This window comes from Pavona decussata, unplaced genomic scaffold (assembly GCF_977016875.1).
Source record: "Pavona decussata unplaced genomic scaffold, jaPavDecu1.1 SCAFFOLD_61, whole genome shotgun sequence".
Classification (NCBI taxonomy): Eukaryota; Metazoa; Cnidaria; class Anthozoa; order Scleractinia; family Agariciidae; genus Pavona; species Pavona decussata.
The window spans coordinates 1,102,501-1,125,000 of record NW_028145482.1 but is presented as its reverse complement, the minus strand read 5'-3'; the positions used below and the strand labels follow the sequence as shown (position 1 = coordinate 1,125,000).

Here is a 22,500-nt window from a genome sequence, read left to right as displayed (position 1 = left end):
TTATTATTTATTATTATTATTATTTATCATTATTATTATTATTATTATTATTATTATTATTTATTATTATTATTATTATTTTTATTATTATTATTATTATTATTATTATTATTATTATTATCATTATTATTATTATTATTTCATCAAGGTATAGTGTCCGCGTGATTATTATAAACGTCAACCGCAAAGCACCGTCACAGGGTTGGGTTGTTGGCGGCCATATTGTGAAACATGTGAGCATGTTGTTCTTTAAGCGTGTTGAGTTTGGAGCAAATCCAGCGTGTTATATAATTAGCAATCCTAGGGGAAATAGAAAATCTCTTGAACTGGGTAATCACATGTACGAATGACAGTTCAACGGATAGCTCTTTGACTGAATAGCAGATTGAAATAGGTCCTGTATGAATCAAAATTACTTGCATATCGTACAATTTTCACCCTAGAGTCAGTAAGTGGCAAGGTTCCAACTGCCCCCCAGCCTGGGTCATCGGGTTTTGTTTTCGCAATTCATTCCTTAAGTGCCGTGACACAAAGTCGATTGCGTTTTTAAAAACAAAACACATAAAAAAGCAAATAAATAAAAAAATTAAAACAAAACAAAACAAAACAAAGTCTCTCGAAAACAAAGTGAACAGATAGAACCTCGAAGAACCGCCTTCTTTTTCAGTTTTCGTCATCAGCCGTTGTCGACAATTATTCTCATCTCCACTTTATTCCCTTTCAGCTCTTCCCACAAAACCGCAATTGTGCAAATATCTTTCGGTCTTTCTCGCTAGCTATAGTGCAAGGCGTCTTTGATTCTTTACTTTCAAACGGCTGAATTGATTTGAGTTAAGAGCGGCTTTGGGTTTTGAAATCAATACATAGGATACAAATGTGCTAAGACATCAATAAAGAAATCAGCTTAAACGATGCTGAAATAATTAATCTGATAAACAATTCCGCTACTTAAAGATTCATTGCCGAATGACGTCAACACACGGGGCTTGAGAAAATTCAAGAAATTGTAGACAAGACGTTATGCTCTCAAAGCCACTTGACATTTGAATTTGCAAGCAACATTAGAGTGAAATTGTCACGAAACGTAAAGAAAAGAAAAGAAAAAACTAAATGAATACCTTGCCCTTGACTATCGTCTGTAAATCGAGAGTGATCTTAAAGTACACTTTGTTCATGGTACAATAGCGTGACTACAATTAGCAATCCAATTTACTATGATGGACTTCCGGTTAGTTTTTCGATCAAGCAAGCGTCTACATCAGCTGAGGAATTCGGCTAAACCACCGCCAAACAAATAACAAACGATTCGAAATGGCGAAAAAAAAGAAAAAAGAAAATAAAATAAGAAACCTTGCCCTCGACTGTAGTCTGTAAATCGAAAGTGATCTTAAATAAAAGTACACATAATTCATAATGGTTAACAGAGTAACGAGCAAACACCAATGCAATTTACAGCTTGCATGCTTCGGTGCCTGATCAGAGCTAAGCGTCCATATCAACTGAGGACTGAACTCGGTTTAAACCAACGTCAAACAAATACCAAACGATTCGGCATTCTTAGCTGACCCCAAATATTTGAAACCCGTACACGTTACTTATAAAGAATTTGCACTGTTTGCTGATTCATCAAATTTGGAAGCTATAGGACTCGCGCTCCGGGATTCGACGGTCGGGAAACATGACGAAAGATTTTAATTTTAAAATAGTTTTGAGGTGACTGAAAAATTAAGGGATCATAGGGTCTCCATGGAAATGGTGGACATGAACATATAATATCTATAATTAATAAACTCAATGGAAAGTACAAGTTGGTAAAGTGACAATGGGTGCAATATTTTTATTCACTGCATACAAGTATTTAAATTTCGTCAAATTAGTTGTTATCGAACAACTCCCAGCTCAGCTGTCAGAGCGTTTGCACATCTATACCACAGGTTTTAGCACAACAAAGGCCAACTGAAACCTTTTTTTCCAGTGCGCACTGTACAGCTACTTGAGTTACATACAATACAGCTGTTATAAAGATAACATTATTTTGATTATACTCGACTCGATTTACACACTTTATGTTATTCTTGCGCATGCTTACCTGTTGCAAACCTCTCGTCATTTTCTTCTGGCTCCTTTTCGACCTTTTCCTTCTCCTGTGCAATGTTGCCAACGTGTGTCATTCTCGTGCGACGAACATTGTACAAAATTGCAACAAGCAACAATACCACCGCTATCAACAACGAAGGAACAAGCGCTGGGAAGATATACATGTTCCACACGGTCTCCATGGCCAGTTTCCTCTTGAATCGCACCTATTTAGCCACTTGGCAAAGAATTCGCACTTTACTCAGTAAGTCTTTTGTCAGGTGATGTCTATCTTGCCTGTTCGGTCAGTCACAATTTATTGACTGTATTTATAATCGATCTCGAGTTCTCTTTCTCCGCGGCTTGTTTAATTCAAGTACTGAAGACAAGTGAACAATGGGATCATTCATCAAAGTCTAATGTTTGACGTCATGAGATCAATATTTCTTTGTATTAAGAACATAACCTGCAGATATTTTTCAGTGTCCTAAATATCTGAAGCTTGACCAGAATTGTGATTTTTCTTTTCCCTCGCTTAGAAAGCTTTTTGGATAATTCAAAGTTGTTTTTCGGCTGGTTCAAGTAACTCAGTTCCGGTTTCGTTATTACTACAGACGGCTCTCAGCGCATTCAGCACTCGGTAGCCTTGTCATACAATACATTCATCTGAAGTGCTTGAAGTGTTTATAAGTGTTTATGTGTTAAGCGAGTCACGATATCATATCTTGCTAATTCAAATAGGCTGAAGAAAATTGCTGATAACAACTTAAGATAAACGAAACCTGCGCCTTACAAGGTGCACACGTTTAATATGTTTGTGGAAAGGCAACGGCCGAGTGAACATTTTTAACATGTGTCTATCAAGTTCTTGTTTACGTCATAGCGGTATCAACATTTTCCGAAAGCTGCAGGTTTCAAACAATCGTTAAGCTTTAAGAGTCTCTCAATCTCATTTCTGAAAGTAAGTAATATTGATTATCTTCCTTACTCTAACTCCAAGTTAAAATCATTGAGCCTTTTCTACTGTTTGTGCTGGTAGATTGCGCCGGTAGCGAACCTAAGTAGTCTAAGTAATATTCTTGTGTAATATTCTTCCCCTCGATTTGTAAGACTTGTAAGTGTCTGCGGGCAAGGTTTTTTTCTTTTTCCGGCTCAAGTGCCTCCCAACGGACCAGAGTCAAATTACAATTTCGTCATTTGGAAGCCGTGACATGTAAAATCACTGCAGACGCCTCTCAGCACATTCAACACTCGGCTACCTTGTCATACAATACGTTGTAGTGTTTAATAAGTGTTAATATGTTAAGCGAGTCACGATATCGTATCTTGCTAATTCAAATAGTCAGAAGAAAATCACTGATAACACCTAACGATAAATCGAACCTGCGCCTTGCAAGGTGCACTCTTCACTGATATTTTTTCGTGAAAAGGCGACGGCCGAGTGAAAATTTTTTAACATGTGTCCGTGATAAAGTTGTTGTTTTGCGTCATGGCGGTATCAATATTTTTCCCAAAGTTGTGGTGAGTCGTGTAACCCAGGTTTCAAACAATCGCTAGACTAATAAGGATCTCTTAATGTCATTTCTGAAAGTAAGTAATATTAATTAATATATTCCTTACTCGAACTCCAACTTAAAATGATTGGTTTTTTCTACTGTTTGTGCTAGTTGATTGGCTCAGGAGGAAACCCTAAGTAATATTCTTGTGTTAATCACGCCCTGACAGTTGCTAGATTTACTAGCTAGCTTTGTCACTGAGTCGTTTCACTGGATCCAGCATGCTAATAACTAAAACCAAATATTTGGTTGCTACATGGTTACCATGTTTACATGCAAAATACCAAACAGAATTTTCTACGTTGTTACGGGACATTTTTTTCAGTAAACGTAGATTTAACTCAGTTTTAAAGGGACAGTATCACGCTGTTTTTAGTAACACATTGAAAATCAAAAAGACGCTATTTGGTTGATAGCAGCCAAGATATAATGACAAAATTCCATTAAAAGACTATCAGAATGCAAAGAAACTATTCACGGATATTTTCGCCGGCAGTTGGCCAAGATAAAGAGTGGTTCAAATTTGAAAACGTCTGGCAGACGTTTTCAAATTTCGTCGTCGTAAAGCACTAAAAATTGCTGGTTGTACTATATTTTTGTTCAACCTTTCGTCTCAGAATCACTATTAATATTTCTTTAAATTATCGATTTAGAAATTAAGTAACACAGTGTGCAAAGTTTAAACTTTGTGAATTTTGGCCAAAAATCATGATATCTCCCATGATACTGCCCCTTTAATAGGAAAAATCGGAGCCTTCGTAACCGTCAACAAACACAGGTGTTGAGAGGAAATGAGCTTCAGTTTGTAAAGGCGCGAAACGTAATTAATTTCTTTATTAAGCCTCACCCTCTGGTTCCTGTTCGTAAGAAAGGCAGCAATCCACCTCACTAAATGTGGGTCCACATCTAGGTTATCCATTTCGCGTAGCAGAACATTATGGTCAACGAGATCGAATCCTTTGGAGAAGTCAGAGAAAAACATTCTTACATACATCTCACCACCATCAAGCGATTCCAAAATAGTGTGAAGTAAGTAAACCAAGGCCTTCGTAGTGGATCTTCCTGGAAGAGCAAACTGCTTACTGTCCAACTTGTCCCAAACACACATGAGTAGGGACTTAGCTGAGAAACCTTCCAGTACTTTAGCTACAGGTGAAGTTAGCGACGCTGGTCTTAAGTCACTTTCAACAGACATTGGAGGACGACACTTGGGGACGGGAACCACAATAGCTTGCTTCAGTTGTGCTGGAACATAACCCTGTTCAAGCGAGGAGCTGTATATGTCAGCAAGAACAGGAGAAAGTTCAAAGGCTAACTATTTCCAAACAATATTCGGGATCAACTCGGGACCTGGGGATTTTTTTACCTTCAAGGCACGTAGGGTCTTATACACTGTACGCTCGGAGACATACAGGTGCGCAAGCACCGGCCCAAATACCGGTGAGAGAGGCTCTAAGGGACGAAAGTGAGCCGTCAAACTGCCAAGAAATTCGTTAAACTTCAGTGCTTGTGTAGCTTCATCAGGAATTTTGCCGCCAATCAGCTGAGACGACCAACCACCAGGGCATGAAAGATCACCCAACTCTTTAATGTCCTTCCACCATCGAGAGAGATTCGAGTCCTGCAGACCAGATACTTTGTTCTCATAAAAGCGTTTCTTACATTTAGAACACGCTTCCTGGACTCTATTCCGAAGTTGCTTGTAGTTGGCAGAAGTCTTACCCCATTTAGCGAGAGCTTTTTGGCGCTGTGCAATCAGGAGTTTCCTACTACCTTTGACACAGACATGCCTTGCACCTGGTTTCTCTCCCGCGACTGCCCGTGCCACTGTTCGTAATCTTCGTGTTTTTTGGATAGTGTTCTCATTTGTAATTTTTACTTGATTTTTCTTTAAGGTTGGGGTTGTGCCTCGCATGGCTATCATATCCCGTTCGCGCTTACCCTTTTGGTCTCTATTTTACTTCATATTTATTTATTAATCCTCATTTGTTCGTTTCTAGCTTATTTATACAATAAAGAATTGAAAAAATGTCACTTGTGTAATGTTCGTGGCTAGTCTGACGCGGCGTTTCGTCTCGGCCAAGAGACTCTTCAGAGACCTTTAGAATTTGTAGGCAAACTCGTTGAGCATCGCGCTCAAAGTCCCGTTCGCAAATTCAAGATGTTAGCAGTCTGGCCCTCTATCGCAGAAGGATTCCCAACCGCACGTACACGAGTTGAAATTTATACAATAAAGAATTGAAAAAATGTCACTTGTGTAATGTTCGTGGCTAGTCTGACGCGGCGTTTCGTCTCGGCCAAGAGACTCTTCAGAGACCTTTAGAATTTGTAGGCAAACTCGTTGAGCATCGCGCTCAAAGTCCCGTTCGCAAATTCAAGATGTTAGCAGTCTGGCCCTCTATCGCAGAAGGATTCCCAACCGCACGTACACGAGTTGAAATTTATACAATAAAGAATTGAAAAAATGTCTAGCTTATTGTTATTTATTAATTGACCAATAAAGCTGAAATCTGACCAGTACGGCTAAGTTTACATGAGCCTCGTCTGAAAGTATGAAGCGATTACATGAGACCCGCGATACGAGACTTCAGATCGGCGTGAATCTTTACATGAAACATGCAGGAAGCTTATATTTTTCTTTTGTGGTCTGTTTCATGATCTCTTTTAATGTTCAACGCAGCACTGCTAATAAGAAGACTAAGAATACAGCTGACCTATCGACCTATCTAAAGCCTTTGATACTGTCAACCATCAGATCCTACTACAGAAATTATACAGAAATGGAATCCGTGGTGTTCCTCTACTATGGCTTAAACTGAGCTATCTTGAAAACAGATCACAGCATGTTGAAGTTGAAAATGTTAAATCAAATCCACTTACTATCCAATGTGGTGTACCTCAAGGTTCTACACTTGGCCCACTCTTCTTTTTGATATATGTAAATGACATCCCCAATTGCTTAGAAAACGCAAAAATTAGAACATTTGCTGATGAAACCACTCTATTCTACTCTTCCAATTCTCTACAGGACCTTAATATATAAAAAAAACCGATTAATGAGGAATTTAGACATGACATGACAATCTCCTCCCCCTAAAAAAGCAAATAAGCCTAAGGTTAATATACACAGTATTGAATAGAAGAATTACATCAAATACCTAGGCATCTACATAGCCAAAAATCTAAATTGGGCTCCCCACATTCCACATTAAACAGCAAAATATCTAAAAATGTGGGAATCCTTTTCAAATTACGCCATTTCTTACCTATAAATACTCTCAAACAGATCTATTACTTACTTATCTACCCCTACCTCAATTACGGTATTATGAGTTGGGGAAACACCTACCCAAGCAGACTAACCAAAGTTCAAACAAAACAAAATAAATGTTTACGCTGCATATTTTTTAGCCATAATAGAGAAATCAGTGCACCCTACTTCTGACTACTAGACATATTCAACATAGACAACATTCTTGGACTTAAAATCTCTCTGCTGGCCCACAAAATCTCACAAAATGAAGCCAATATCCTTGACGTATTTCAAAAGTACCTCATAAAGCTGTCTAATATTCACCCACACCATACTGACCAGGTATGCCTCAAATCTTAATTTTCATGTACCACGTGTAAGATCATTATGGCAAACACACATTTAAGTTTGCTATAACCAAAATCTGGGAAGAGACTCTTACTAACATAAAAACACTAAGCTACACCCAGTTCAAAAAACAATACAAAAGAATTCTGCTTAACTCTCAAGGGTAATTTAGCTATGTATATTTTAATATAAAAGTGACAGTTCCATATGATCGTCCATAGTTCGGCCATGACACCAAGCACACACTATTATAAGTATTTCCATTTATAATATAGCGGTGGTTAGCTCGAAAGCTAAGCTCCTCTGACCACCCTACACTTCTACCAAAGCCATTAACTTCTTTCTTTTCTCCTTTTATTTGTTAAATTTTATTCCTATGTTCCTATATACAATGTAAATACTATATCCAACTGTAAATAAACTGAAACTTGAAACTTGAAACTTGCTGAAATCGAGAAAAAAAGAACGGATTTCTTTGTCTCTTTGCGAATCACTCGCAATGCTGAATATAACTTGACAAGATCTTCTTCGAAGTCAAGGCCTCTGCCTTCATATTCTATCTTTCCCGTGCTCCAATCATATCCTCAACCATTGCATCATTAAAAATCCAATGGGTTTGATCTTTCCTGTTATCCGCCATATTGGAACGGTCCAACAACACTCTTGTGCATGCTCAAAACAATGATCTCAGACCGGTCTCAAATCAGTTCGTGTTTACATGGTTCCGCGGTTCGACTTCACACTGGTCTGAGTCATTCATGTCGGTTCAGCAACCGGAATGAGTGAAACCGGCATGAGATAATTTTGGTATTTTTACTTGTCAGCATCGCATCAGTTCACCCTCTCTTGTCTCAGTATATTTGCTTATCACCATGGCTTTGCAGTAGATTGCTAGCCAGCTTCGTCAGTCATTCCCATAACTATTAGCCAGCCCACATGATGCCGTTCGAGCATAATTCACTTCTGCAGGGAGAATATAGAATTTTTCAAGAAGAATTTGAGCAGAGTATAATACGGAAAAAATAAGTAACTTACAGAGTAATTTACAAAACATTTAGAAAAGATTTCAATTAGAAAAGTCACCAATAACTGAAACTAAACTAAACTATGGTACTGATAACAAGCCAAATGGACAAGAAAAAAAAAAATTCTGCCAGTGATTTGATCAGTCATGATTAAAAATTACTGAAGCATTTCCGAACTGAGTTCTGTGTGTTAATAGTGAATGAACCGTAAAATATATATACACTTCTTGATAAAGTGACTTGAAAATATTGTCAATATGTGCCATGGAGTCATTGTATTAAACCACCAGAGTTTTATTGATTTTGTCTCTTGCGATCCTGAGAACAAGTTTTTTCTTTGGGATCGTTCCCATTAAATTTCCTTGTAATTTTTGAATTTATGCGCTCAGAGAAAAAACAAAAAACAATAACAACAACAACAACAACAATAAAAAAACAGAAAAGGTTTGATCAAGTTTTGGAAGATCTTCATCACGTATTTTTCATGACGTCAACAACTTTATTCCAAAGTTCAATGAAGTCGATTTCGCGGAACATCTTTGTAAATTTAACGATGATCGACGAGGACCGGCATTAACCGCGGAAATGTTTACGTTACAAACTCGCTATTGACAAGTTTTGGTACAGTATATTGAAATCAATGTACACGATATTCCGCCAAGATTGATATATTTTCGTGCTATTCTTCTATTGGGTATCCAATGCAATGTAAAAATTACGAAAGAATGTCGTACACATTAATTTAAATGTAGTTCGTCAAATTTGTAACGCAAACCCTTTACAGTTGTTTTACTCATCCTCGCGCGTCTTCATCGTTCAATTTAAGGGCGTTCCGTGACATCAATTTTAATAAAACATCTGCATAAATTAAATTGTTCACATCATCAAGCGTGCGTGGTGAAGATCTTAACAAAATCTACTGAGTCGTTCCTGAGATTTTTGCATAAAAGCGCAAATTTGAAAATTGCAAGAAAATTCTTAGGGAAGTAATGTCACAGATTAATTTAAACTCTGTTTCATGCTTGCGAAAGGGAAAATAAATAAATAAAAATAATAAATAAATAAATAAATAAATAAATAAATAAATAAATAGATAAATGAATAAATAAATAAATAGTGTCTCGGAACCGTCAAACAGTAACTTCAGGGCACATTTTGGCAATATTTTCAAGTCATCTTTTGAAAGAGTTAAGCTATGCTAAACTGGATTCTCCTGTATTGATTTAAATAAAATAAAACAAACTTGTTCGATCTATTTTTGTTTACCATACTGAAACCGGCTATGGTTTGAACTCAAGATTTTTTCTATTTTTGTATATTTTGTTTTCCATAATCATAGTTCAAGGTTTTGGTCATAGTTTTTCCAAATCAAATCCGATCCACAAAAATAATGAGTTACTGATTTCGTATTTTTTATCGTCGTCATGGTAATATCGATTTTACTCAAATATTAATCCTGACAAACTTGAATCCGAAACCAGTACATGCAAGACCAACCAACCGAATAGCCGGTTGATAACGCGCCGGTTTGCCAGAGCAGATATCTGCAGAATTTCGTCGCTCGAGCAGAATTTTGAGCAGAATGCGCAATTTTTACGAGCATTGCTGACAGGCAAAACACACCAATTTACGAGCAGAATTTTTCCAGGGCCTATATATACCATTCACTCGTGTTTCAAGCGCATCAAACAGTGCGTTATAATTATGGCACCGCGAGATGACTTCTGCCTCGGACTCTGGCTGTAGGGTTATTTGTTAAGAAAATATAATAAACAATGATCATAAATGAATGCATAAACGATAGTTCTGGTTTACTTCAGCCTTTGAAACGGAATGAAGGAATAACTGTGAATTAAGAGAGAATCCATCAGTTAGAGCACTAATAATAACCATCAAAATTCGGAATATAGGTTCAGGGCTTATATTCGTTCAAGGGAATCTTTCACAGGGAGTTTTTTTTTCTTTTAAGGAAGGACTGCCAAGGTAGCACTTCTCATGGGCTGTGTTCCGGAAACTTTTAAAAATAGAAAAATTTAGAATAGTTTGACGGAGGTGCACCCAACGCGGAACATTAAACAAAAATATGTTGCCTCCTGTGTTTCAAAATAGTTTCGTGGCCTTTTCAGTAAATGCACATCTGAGCTGACATTTTACCAAAGAAAACTGTAGATTTTATTTTCTACTAAATCCAAATTTCTGTGGCGATTTAATATAAAGGCCTTCCGAACAGATATCCACCGAAATTAGCCGTTGATTGCCCCTGTGATTTCCAGTAATCATTCAATTTTAATTACCTTTATAACAAAAATCTTTACATAGCCACAAAGGAAACAATTGAACGGGGACTCCCCGGCCTTTCACGCCTTATAAGTTACTTTCGAAGCAGAAATAATCCTGTGTAAAATAGCGAGAACTGAGCACATCAAGGCAAATACCAAATAAGTATGCACTAATTCACTTAATGCATTGATTTACGAGTTTTGATTTCCTTCAAGTTATAATCTTTACTAAACCCGTCAGCGAATGCTCTTTGCCTTTTGGAAATCTACTTTCTATGAATTTCAGCAGTAAAATAAAGCAGAAATAGCACTAGTTTCAACGATTTTATAGCTATCCGTTTAAAATTAATTTAAGTGAGCCGTTTGGCGGTTCACGCCGCGGAATTCGTTCGAAGTGAACCAAACGAATGATAATATCAAGTCGTTTGGCTTACTTGAATCATTGACTACCCGAGACGTTCGAACGTTTAGGTCACCATTTGAGATTTTCATGAGCCGTTTCAACGTTTAGCTTTTTTATGAGTAGTTCAAACGTTTTGGTCACCCGTTCGAATTTTTTTACGAGCCGTTCGAACGGTTTTGGTTACCCGTTCGGAATTTTGCCTGAGCCGCTCGAACGGTTCGGAATACTCAATTACCCGTTCGAACGTTCAGTGGAACCCGTTACAAACGTTTGGTGACCCGTCGGCAGCCGTTCGTTTTCCCATGAAAGGTCACAGTATTGTATGATTGTCAAAGATTTCATTGTCAGATTTACAAAACAATGTGTTGACTATTTCTATGAATAATATCTTAAACAGTCGTATACACAATATTTATATTCAATACAAATCGTCAAAACCGGGGGTAGCCCTAGTGGACGCGAGGGAGCGGCGGAAATCGAGCCGAAAGATATGACAACGCCAGTTTAGTTTGTTAGTTAGATACAAGAGACTATAAGGTAGGAGAGCGAATCCCCCATACATGGCCCTCTTCCTATGAAAATTTTTTTCAATCTATCTTTGTTTGCGTTGCTATTTTAATGTCGACATCTTATTGGTCAGTTAGAGTGACGTCATTTACTTTTAAACTCAATGGCGGATTATAATTTTCCAAAATCGCATTGCGCGAACTAAAAAAAGATTGAAAATAATTATCATGGGGCACAGGGATTCGCTCTCTTACCTCATAGTCTCTTGTTAGATACGTACATTGAAGATTAACAGAAGGTGAAGAGACTTGAGAAGATAATAGAGATGGAGAGTGGAGATACATTTTAAAACAACTCTTCCGGAGCTAAGTCGATGGACTATATTCAGTCCATCGAGAAAACTGGATAATGAGTACAATCCTGATCCAATCCTTACACTTGCATGTACTGACCTCGAAACTGAATGTAACTGTTAGTAATAGTTCATATAATATCTTTGACATCGGTGTTTATTCACAGATATGAATTCTTAAAAACTGAAACCTAGCCTGGTGACGGTCAGTTCGAAACGGAAAATGATTGAAATGCAGAATAAGCGGTTTCCTTTGGGTGGAAACACCTATCTCAAGGTAACTTATATAATTACAGTATGAAAATTAAGAAATTAGCTGGCGAGAGAAAACACGGTCTAAAAGGGAAACCCGGTCTAGGAGCTTATCACGGAGTATAATCATTTTGCTGACTTTTCAAGTCCTTTCTTTCAGCAATAAGGAAAATGTATTGATACTGATATAACATGAGAAACTCTTATTTGACGGCGAATTTATAAAAATGTTAGTATTTGAAAGTGATATATTTTCTTTTTTATGGTCAGTTACCCAAGCGAAACGAAAACTTAACAAAACACTTTGGGATTTTTCCCCGGATATATTACGTCACGGCGGCGCTTGACCTTTTATAAAGGAAAATAGAAACGGATTCCCCACATCCCACCTCACTAATCGGCTACATAGATTACCATAGATCATTAGAATGAAATAGTGTTAACGAAACTATTTTCTAGAATAAAATTATAATTTAAGTAGTATTACAGAATTCTTCGACAGCCATGGAGAAGCTGGAGACTAGCCGCTTGGTAAGTTTCGCTTGCCCGGCCTCATCGTAACTTGCGGTTTCGCCTTTCGTCGCAAAGGCAAAAACAAATGCCTGCGAGCACAGGCCGTTGTTGTCGGTACGAGCAACATTATAAAAAATGAAGACTGACTGAAAGGACTTTGAGAATTATTGTCAATAGCGATCCCAGATTCTTCGCAAAACCGTGAAATTTCCCACCACAGGAATGAAACATTAAGCAAATTTAGATCGTGAATGGGGGTTCCCCAATGAAGGGAAAAAACCTAACTAACCGGATGCACTGTTACTATAAATAGAGAACAGCGATGCACGTATCAGTCCAGTCTTATGCTCAGGTCAGAAATCGTCAGTCGCTTAAGCTTGTACAGGGACTCGGTAAGACTGTTCGGCGTGTACAATTTTGGTAAGTAAAATTTTATTTTTCTTTTACTTAGCTTTCCCAAACGTAAATCGATCGATTTAATACGATCTGTTGCATTTTTGCGTTGGTGTAGACTCGTCTGCTACCACCAGACTTGTGGAGCATCCGTAGAATTCGGCCGTACCCTCGTTGTAAGGCGCAAATTCGAATAGTTTTCTCCGGTTACTTGCATAGGCAGTTAATGATAACAGCATGGAAGACGAAATTCTACAAGACCTGGCGATACTTTAAACTTGATTCCACAGTCCAGATTAAGCGTATATATAAGTGATACACATGAATTTTCAAAATTGCGCGCGCGGGAAAATCATTTAACGGAAAAATTGGCTGTTAAGTTGTTTTGAAAGCTGGGTAGTAGGACACGTTTCTTCTTAGTAGACTTCAGGTAAAAATCATTTAGGCAAAGCCCGGTTTCAACATTTACGTTTATTTATTCAGGTTTACGACGGTTGCACTGAGTTCTAACGGTCTGAGTATACTTTTCCTCAGTCTACTCGAGCTCATTGCTCCGGCTGCATAAAAATAATTGATGGCGGGAAGTATAAGTTTTTGTTTCTTATTTACAACCAGCTTACAATTGGCAGAAACTTAAATACAGCAGATACCGTCGAAAATCCATTGCTCTCAGTGCATAGCGCGCCCGCCGTCTTATTAAAATTGCAAATGCAATAGTTATCTGCTTGAATGAATTACAGTCAACCCAGGTCACGCGTGAACGATATTTTTGAAATTTGAACGGAGTTTTGAAATTTACATGTCAGTTTTCAAAATCGCCAACGAGATTTCAGAGTTCCCGTATAAATTTCCCTATCTTATTGACAGTATAAAGCTATGAATTTTTCTTTACATTGCAAAATTGAATATTTCAAGAATAACAATTGTTTCCCAAGTATTTTGAATCTTTTTTTCAGTTAATGCGTCTTTTTCGGAACGACTTCCAGAGAGATGTCCAACATTTCATTCACACGTCGGGCATTACAAAGAGAAATTCGAATGTTCATTTCATTCTTGGAATTACTGTTCACGCGTGACCTGGATCACTGTAAGTCAACTGTCACGTCAGGCCATCGCAAATTTTGAACCGGCAAACAATCTCATGGAATTGTTTTAAATAATTTTCAAGCGGCGCGATGCTTCGCTTCAAAAGAAATCGGTCCGCTGTTTTTAAACATCACTAAGCCCGTCTATAATGAAGAGCTGTCCGCCGGTTTGTACATTATTAATAATTGAATCGAACCTGCATCAAAACAAGCAGCACTCGACGAATGGGCTTGACAGCACTACAAGAAAAATAAACAGCCCAGTGTGTCTTTGTTAACTGAACACCCTCCACAATACACTTTGATAGGTTAATGCTCGCGAAATTTAGATCGAAACACAAATTTATTCTTCGCTTCACTTAAAAAGCAAGTGGCCGTGGGGTTGGGCAGAAAATATAATGGGCTTTCATGCAGACCCGTAGACCAATTGTGTCACTTGCCCATACACATTTCGCAACTCAAACCTTCTCCGTAGTGTTATTTCGTACACACGAACACATTGCTAACGATCTACTGGCTTCAGCCCCCCCCCCCCCCCCCTTACCCCTACCCTCACCCTTCCTTTAATTGAGAATCACTGATCACGGAAGTAAAATAAGGAAGCGGCTGTTTAAGCATACGTATATGCCGATTTGCTAAAATTACACACACAAGTTCTTGCCTACTTTGACCAACCATTTTTCCAAAACAAAAGAAACATGAATTAAAGAAACTATGGCCATTCCCATCCTGAAATCACTGCATCTTGGCCTGAACACGGGTTCTAGCTTGACTGATGAACGTCAATGTAACAGCAAGACAATGTTAAACCCTGAATACAAATAAATAGAAAATAACAATAATCATTTGTCCAAATAGTCAGTGACAGGCGCCCTTTTGAAAAACTGGTGACTTAAACAGGCTCCGGCCGATTCCTCGCTTCCATGCTGATGGCCTAGTGGGGAGAATACCACTTATGCACAGACCTAAAATAATTTCTTTCGACAACTGTATCTAAAATGCAAATATATATTTCCATCAAGTTTTATACGTTAGCATATCATCATTACACGAATCCTTCTTTTCCTCACAAAGAACAACACCACACGCTGCAGCTGACCTACTTTATCAGAAATTATAATATTAAATTTGACACTTTTTGTATTCCAGTCAACTGAGGATCCACTATGCCTGGTTATACTTGTGTTATCAGAGCGGAAGACAACTCTTTGGATCCTAAATATCTATGCCCGTCCTGCAGCAAAGTATTGAAAGAACCAATGCAGACTAGCTGCGGACATCGATACTGCAGGTCCTGTGTAGAGGAGTTACTCAGGTAAATTTAACCCTTTAGCAAAAGCAACTGCTTTTAGCTGATTGTTGAATCTGCATGTGGGTCATTCTATTTGACAATTCTTCTAAAATCATTTTGCCTAAAGGATAAAACGAGGAACGTGTGACTCGTCGTCTTGACTTGGGATCGCTCAATTTAGTTATGGGGAGAAGAGAGATCATTTCACAAATAAATTGTTTTCATAACACATTCTTACTTTTCATCCACATTACTATTATTTTTTTTAATATAGGTCACCTCCTTGTCGGTGTTTGATGGAAAATGAAGAAATCAAACGGGAAGAGGTAACTCAGATCAATATACTTTAAATTCACTTCGGCTAACAACCAAAATGATTACATTTGACTGAGACTACGCGATAAACTTTCAAACTATTGATTTATTTACGTATTTTTCTACTAAATGCACATTGATTAACCGAGCTGTAAAAATTCATTCCCCATTGTTAGATATTTGAAGACAATTTTGCTCGACGCGAGATTCTGTCGTTACCAGTCCAGTGTACAAACCACATCGACGGCTGCGACTGGAAAGGGGAACTGAGGCATTTTGAGGTAAGAAAATAAACAGCGCTAGAACTTGTTTGTCTTACATATTCCAATGAATTCTATATTTTGCTTTTGCTGAAACACCTTGATGACACGCCTTGATTTATAGATACTGAAAGAAAGCCTACTTTCACAATAGGGCCTGCACCCAACGATATAATTTGATTAACTGATACAAAATGTTGTCTCATTTGTGTTCCAGTTCGGTTTGTGCCCTTTTGAAGACCTTCGTGTAAGCTTAAACCTTTTGATCTCTTGGGATGCTTCAGCTACTCTAGCCGGGGGACGGAATCTCATTCATTCCCCGGTTTTACTACCTATTGTTGGCTTTACGAAAATGCTACCTGATCTTTTTTAAGCGTTTTTAACGAAACATTTGTTCGTTCGAAAACGAAAGGAGTTATTCTTTCAGTGTGACATCTTGTCGAAGAAAACTGTGGATTTCTTTACAACTTCATCCAAATTTCTGAGGCGATTAAAACCTTCCAAACAGATATCCACTGAAATGAACTGTTGCAGTGGAGCGCCCGTCGAGGGCTGAACTTCACAACACACTCTTAGTATTGCCTAGTTCATCTATACGAACAAACGAATTTAAGAGCCGTCCTCTGTAAATATCGACTATCGTCGTTTGGACGAGAAAAAACGAAATCCCTCAAACTTTCTCAGAAGAATGGTCTATATAAGTGATTCACATAAATATAACTTTCAGCTCAGTTCGATTCGTATTTTAGCTGTAGTGCGACCATCTTGGTTTTACCGCTCTGAGAGGGCTTTCAGCGGCCATTTTGGGCCACACTTTTGAGAATTTGCCTTACAAAGAAAGCGTTACAAATCCGAACAAAATCTCATTATTCGAGACAAGCAAATGTTTGTTGTTGTGTTGAGAAGCTTTTTTTGGAATTTGATCGAATTCTGATTTTTTTACAAATTTTTTAATTTCTTCCCCATTGAACTACTCTTTAAGTGCCAAAAAAATGGCCGAGTTTAAAGGAAAATATCGCTAAAGATACATTAGTTGGCATCCTAAAACAGCATCCCGGTTAAAGAGTAATGTCTCGTCTGTAAGAATATGCAATAAAATTTTTGGGCAGTTAAAAAGAGAAAATTATAGAAGAAGAAGTTTTAACTGCACTTTTGTCAACAAACACCGCCTTCGTAATTAGCATAACAACATGACAATAACGATTTACTAAGAAAATAACGATAAATTCCACTTACCTCGTGAAATATCGAGAACTGGATATTTCAAAATATATTAATTTATAGTTTCAGTCGGATACAGCCGCATTTTCGATGATTTGTTGTGCGAAATCTCCGTAATACACCGCAGCCGTTAAAACTGAGTTGAATTCTTCAAAGTCCGTCAGGGCAATCATCGGCCGAAAAATTGCCTTCCGCCCCATAAGCTGCCGTGTGCAAGGTGCCAAATAATTCTTTGTTATCCTTAATGACCAAAACTTCTTTCAGCAACCATTTAAATCTTGCTTTTAACTGGAGATTGTCGTCAAGAAATCGTTTATGTTCCGTTGACCTTCCGCCGTGATTAAACAATGAGATTGCGTTACAGAAACGGGCGCACATCCGTTGGGGTGGGGGTGGGGTAAAGGTGGGGAAGAAATAAAGATGTCACGGACCTTAGCTTGTAAGATGCTGCGAAAGCGTTAGCCATTCTTCGCCTGTTCGGGGCTATAAATTAAACACCTGTCTCGGAATAATGGAGCATGACTAGTGACTTCGAGGAACGTTGAGAAATTTGTGTAGGTTATATTTTTTCTGGTTTCTGGCGTAGTAGGAAGTACCCTCTGTAAAGTCATGGTCTCGAGTTCAAATATTTTGCGGTAGATCTAGGGGCAAAAATGGACTTCTAGCCTTTTCGTCGACAATTAGTTTCATGTTTTGTTTTCCCTCTCTCACTGTGATCCAATTGCCCTGCGGAAACGCGAAGCCGATCGTTAAGTAGATTTATATAATGACTACATCAAATTAAATTTCATAGGTGTGGCTACTTTTCATTTTATTTCGTGTTTAATATTTTAAGTCGTTTGGGTCGCAAAAGAGAACCATAGAAATATCATGTGTCAATCAAAACGTATTGTTTCCAGTTTTAATATGTAAATTCTTTTCGTGACACGCGTAAAGCGAATGGCTTAGTAGCCGCACTTTTAATTGGTCCGTGGAGAATTCCTGGTCATGGCCACCTGTGGCTACTCGTCGTATGTTGGAGGTACCTGCGGATCCAGTACCCAAAACGATAAAAATGTGCAGTGTGTCCTACTGAGTGACTGCCGAGGGGACGTGAGCGTCCATTTAAAAGCACTGCACGTTTGGGACGCCACTTTAAAAACCGAGGCACAATTGCTCCTAGCAAGGGCAGGTATGGTATGACTATTTTGATATTTATTTTAGTAGTTTTTTCTTAAGAAACACCAAAGTACAAATCATAAGTATTCATTCCTTGAAGCGAATACATCTATTTTGAACTCCCCCACGAAATTTACAACCTGGTTTCCATGCCATTTCGGATCACAAGTTATCACCTGCAATTACACTTCATTACACTTTTTCACACGAAGACGCTAAAAATAGAAGCATTTGCGGAGTGAAAAGCGTGTAACTTGTAAGAAGCAAACTGTCCCATTAGATCGTACTCTCTAAACTAATGCTTTTGAAAAACACGTATTTGAATCTCATAAATTCTTCCTTATTAAATCTTCTTCCTTATGAAATTTGGTCTGCGGCATATATTAATCACGTGCCAGGAGACCGTGGGAAAGTGCAAATTTCATTGACGCCCATACAGTGTATACAATTTGTACTAATGCATTCATTTAATTTTTTTTATTAAGTGATAGTGTATTAAATGGATATTGAAGCTGGGGACGTACACGTGTGCATTATTAAAGGTCCTGTAATAATATTTTAATCAAAGTATAAACCAAAAATTTCACTTTTTGGATATTATTGCGCTGGCAACATTTTCGAATGCATGATCGCTATAACGTAGGGTTACATGTGTTGAATTGTGATGCAACGATACTGAGTGAGACTGATTGTCCAACTTTAAAGGGGGAAAAGGGAGTTCTTCCCTTATTATCATCATTGATAGTCATCATCATCATCATCATCATCATCATCATTATCGTTACGTCTTCAGGTCTCTTTGATGCAACTGAAGACAACCTAAAAATCAGCATTTGTCCTCAGCACAGAGAATTATATGGTATCCGTTGGCGTTGCAACAAGAAAAAGTGTTCAACCCCTGTAGATTGGGCGCCACACAAGTCCAAGAAAGTAAAGGGCGATCGTGGGTTGACAAGTCTTCAGTCGAAAGGAATTTTCCAGCTAACCAACCAGCTAGTACATGTTGGCACGCGTAAGTTGGTTTTGATCCTCCATTAACTTAATAGCAACTGAACAGTTGCAGCACGGCTGCCAAAAAAGCTTTTTGAATCCCTTTCTTTTCTCTTGTCCTCTTATTAAATTTTCGTCTCGATGTTTCTCTTTGCTCAAAGAATTTTTGAAGACAGCAATTAACATCCCTTACAGCTGCACACACACAAGTCAACGACGCCAATTACGAGAAACAATGCTATCAATTTTCTAGCCTTTCTAATCAGCACCGAGGGAGGTATAAAAGTTTAGTACTCAGAGGGGAATACTTAACCAGTTACGCTGGCATTTTATTTTAGGTTCAAATAGTGAAATTAACTGATCATGACACGTTACATATATAGCATACAAGATGAATTAATCAATAACTGAATAGCGATTTCTCATCTGCTGATCAAGTTACCTCCATTTATAAACCCTTCGCTTCTGCTATCCAATATGTAAAATTAGTAACTGTTATTCAATTAAATTTCAGCAATATGTAAACAGTGTAGAGGAAAGCTTAAAACTGAGCTCAAATCAAGTATATCAGGATCATCCGGGCCCTTACCATGCGACTCTGGACGAAAGGAAAAAGAAGAGTTGGTGCTTCCACATCTCATTAGTCCTATTTCTTCTAACCTGGACATTTGTGCCACCGCTCGGTTAAAGGAAAATCTGGCACTTCCATCACTTGTCAGCGAAACATCTCCGTCAATTAGCTCCGAGATCAGTGCTTCCACTCTGCAAAAGGAAGTTGTGACTCTTCCTAAGCATGGCTCTTCGAGCAGTAGTGAGGTTTGTGCAGTGTTTTTACTATTCCCTCTTATGATACGGTTTGTAAATTTTTCTATTAAAATAATTTTTTGTTGCCCTTTTCTTACAGGATGGAGGATGTACAGGCAGTGATCTGGTGGATGCGTTTGAGAAATTGGCTGTCGATGACGATAAAAGTGTTCATTTTTCATATGTGGGCAGCAGTAGCAGCGAGGCGTCTGATGACTTCTGTAGTGATCTGCAAGGTCTCCGTACTGAAAAACTCAACCAGTTTTTAACTGCTTGTGGTGAAGAAGAGAAGGTACTTGGCCAGCCAAAAAAGCGGTGGGAAAATTTGAGTAAACAAAGAAGAAATGTTTATGTTGCCAGAGCAACAACTGCAATTGTAGCTGCGTTAGAGGTAATCACACCCGGAGATGCTGGACATTTGTGGACGGCAGTGAAATCGTCGCGCAGTGTTGAAACAGCCCTTGCAATAGACGAAAGCGTTGATAGAAAGTATCTAGAGGCACTGGCTGAAACATACCAACATGCCACAGGTTGGGACACCCGCAGGCAGGTCCTGGCTATAATGGCAGACTTAGTTCCCGTTCGTGATATCCAGAAGTTTATACCTGGTCTAACTGATTACAGAGTTAAGGAAGCTCGATTGCACATCTTGAAGTATGGACGTGGTGCTCCTGTCCCTCTTAAGAAAAGTCCAAGAATGAGGGTCAATGAAAACCAACTTGATCATTTCTTGACTTTCATAACGAGCTCCCATGTGGTACAAGACCTTCCGTTTGGTCAGCGATACCTTCATTTGGAAAACGGCCAGGTTTTAGAAACCCCGAATGTGATTCGAGCAATGATCCCACAAAGAATCGTTGAGCAGTATACCCAGTTTTGTAAGGAATGTGACATGAAGCCCCTAAGCCCAGCTACTATTTCGCGCCTGTTATCCGTGTGCACTGCAACAGTTCGCAAATCCCTGCAGGGTTTGGACTACATCGCTGCTGATGGCGCTAAAGGGTTTGATGACTTAGCTGCTCTGGCTGCAAAGCTTAAAGACAAACGTGTCTGTGACGGGGAATGGTTGAGTTACTGCCAGGAAGCACTAAAAGCAGGAAAACAGTACATTAAAGCAGAGTACAAGGTATGCTGAGTGGTATAAGTTACGAAACTTACCAATAATTTTTGCCTGTTGTCTTGTTTTGTTTCGCGTCTTTAAAAAACTCCACGTAAATATCAAGAGAACAGAAAAGTGGAATGATGAGTACTTTTTCCTTGCATTTTAAAGGATAATTTACAGCCAAGCTCGTCCATTAGACTGGTGTTAGATTTAATGTTATGACTGACTAAAGCGACAATTTCTATGCGGTTCTCAAAATATGATTCAGTAATGAAAAAAATTTCTTTACCAGATTCAACAAGGACGCACCTTGCGTCAGCTTTTATATTCTGCCAAATAGAATGTATAATGTAATGCATTAAGACCCGTAATTTATGATAGTCAGTAACGTTTAATTAATGATTGATCGATGACTGAATGATGTTTTACCTGACTAGTTTACATTTGCTTACTTGCTTGACTAAGGCCGACGGTTACCGACTGACTGACTGACTGACTGACTGACTGACTGACTGACTAACTGACTGACTGCAGATGATTGACTTGCTGATTGATTGACTGAATGTTTACCATTACCGCACCATCTGCATGAATCTTAAAAAATTTTTCCTTACTAACAGGTTCACGTCGCACAAGAGTCGCACATCGCTGATCACTGTGCAATATATGCACTAAGTGACCCTAAGGAAGACCATTTCCAGCACAAATGCCATCACCCTCATGACCTATCCTGCTCGTCCTGCGAAGGGCTTAATTCGGTTCTCTCGAGCATTGAGGCTTCAGTGAGAGATAAGGCTGGCAACCTGGCAGACGAGGAGCGTGACGATATGATGTATTCTTGCCAGCAGGCCATACAAGCCATCCACAATTGGAAAGCTCACCAGCTTCGTGTTCTTCAACAGGATAGATGCCGAATCGAAGTGCTACAAGAATTAAGTTTAAATGAAGTTCTGATAACCCAAGACTGGGCTATGAAGTTTTTGCCACAAAAGTACCGAGAGACCCAAACAGATTGGTTTGGGAAAAGAGGCATATCTTGGCACATTAGCGTCGCAGTCAGGAGAAACACGGACGGAAAGCTTGAACATCAAGCTTTTGTTCACATTGCGAAGAACTGTTCACAGGACAGCAACGTCGTTGTAGCTATTATGGAGCATACTCTCCGTAATCTCAAAAACGAACACGCGGAAATAACAACAGCATATTTCCGTCAAGACAATGCAGGTTGTTATAAGAGCGCAACAATGCTAGCAGCCTGCCATCTAATGCAGAAAACGACCGGAATAAATGTAAGAAGAGTTGATTTTAGCGACCCAC

General features: G+C 38.6%; 2 protein-coding genes and 1 long non-coding RNA gene across 3 annotated transcripts in view; 2 read left to right on the top strand and 1 right to left on the bottom strand.

Moving 5' to 3' along the window:
* The window catches only part of LOC146478985 (uncharacterized), a 4,315-nt gene extending 1,632 nt beyond the window's left edge, over window positions 1-2,683 (bottom strand). Inside the window, exon 1 of the long non-coding RNA XR_014864969.1 lies at window positions 2,090-2,683. This is a non-coding gene — a long non-coding RNA (uncharacterized LOC146478985). The remainder of the gene's footprint in view (window positions 1-2,089) is intronic.
* Window positions 1-22,500, top strand: part of LOC146478983 (TNF receptor-associated factor 2-like) — a 255,231-nt gene that overhangs the window by 224,653 nt on the left and 8,078 nt on the right. The window contains exons 2-4 of the mRNA XM_085111231.1: window positions 15,192-15,357; window positions 15,608-15,659; window positions 15,825-15,929. Of these exons, the coding sequence (XP_084967357.1) occupies window positions 15,209-15,357; window positions 15,608-15,659; window positions 15,825-15,929 (306 nt within the window). The 5' untranslated portion in view covers window positions 15,192-15,208. The remainder of the gene's footprint in view (window positions 1-15,191; window positions 15,358-15,607; window positions 15,660-15,824; window positions 15,930-22,500) is intronic.
* Window positions 18,606-22,500, top strand: part of LOC146478984 (uncharacterized) — a 5,894-nt gene continuing 1,999 nt past the window's right edge. Inside the window, exons 1-4 of the mRNA XM_085111202.1 lie at window positions 18,606-19,299; window positions 19,792-20,093; window positions 20,182-21,207; window positions 21,804-22,500. The exon at window positions 21,804-22,500 is cut by the window's right edge and continues 303 nt beyond it. Coding sequence (XP_084967328.1) covers window positions 18,909-19,299; window positions 19,792-20,093; window positions 20,182-21,207; window positions 21,804-22,500 — 2,416 coding nt within the window. The 5' untranslated portion in view covers window positions 18,606-18,908. The remainder of the gene's footprint in view (window positions 19,300-19,791; window positions 20,094-20,181; window positions 21,208-21,803) is intronic.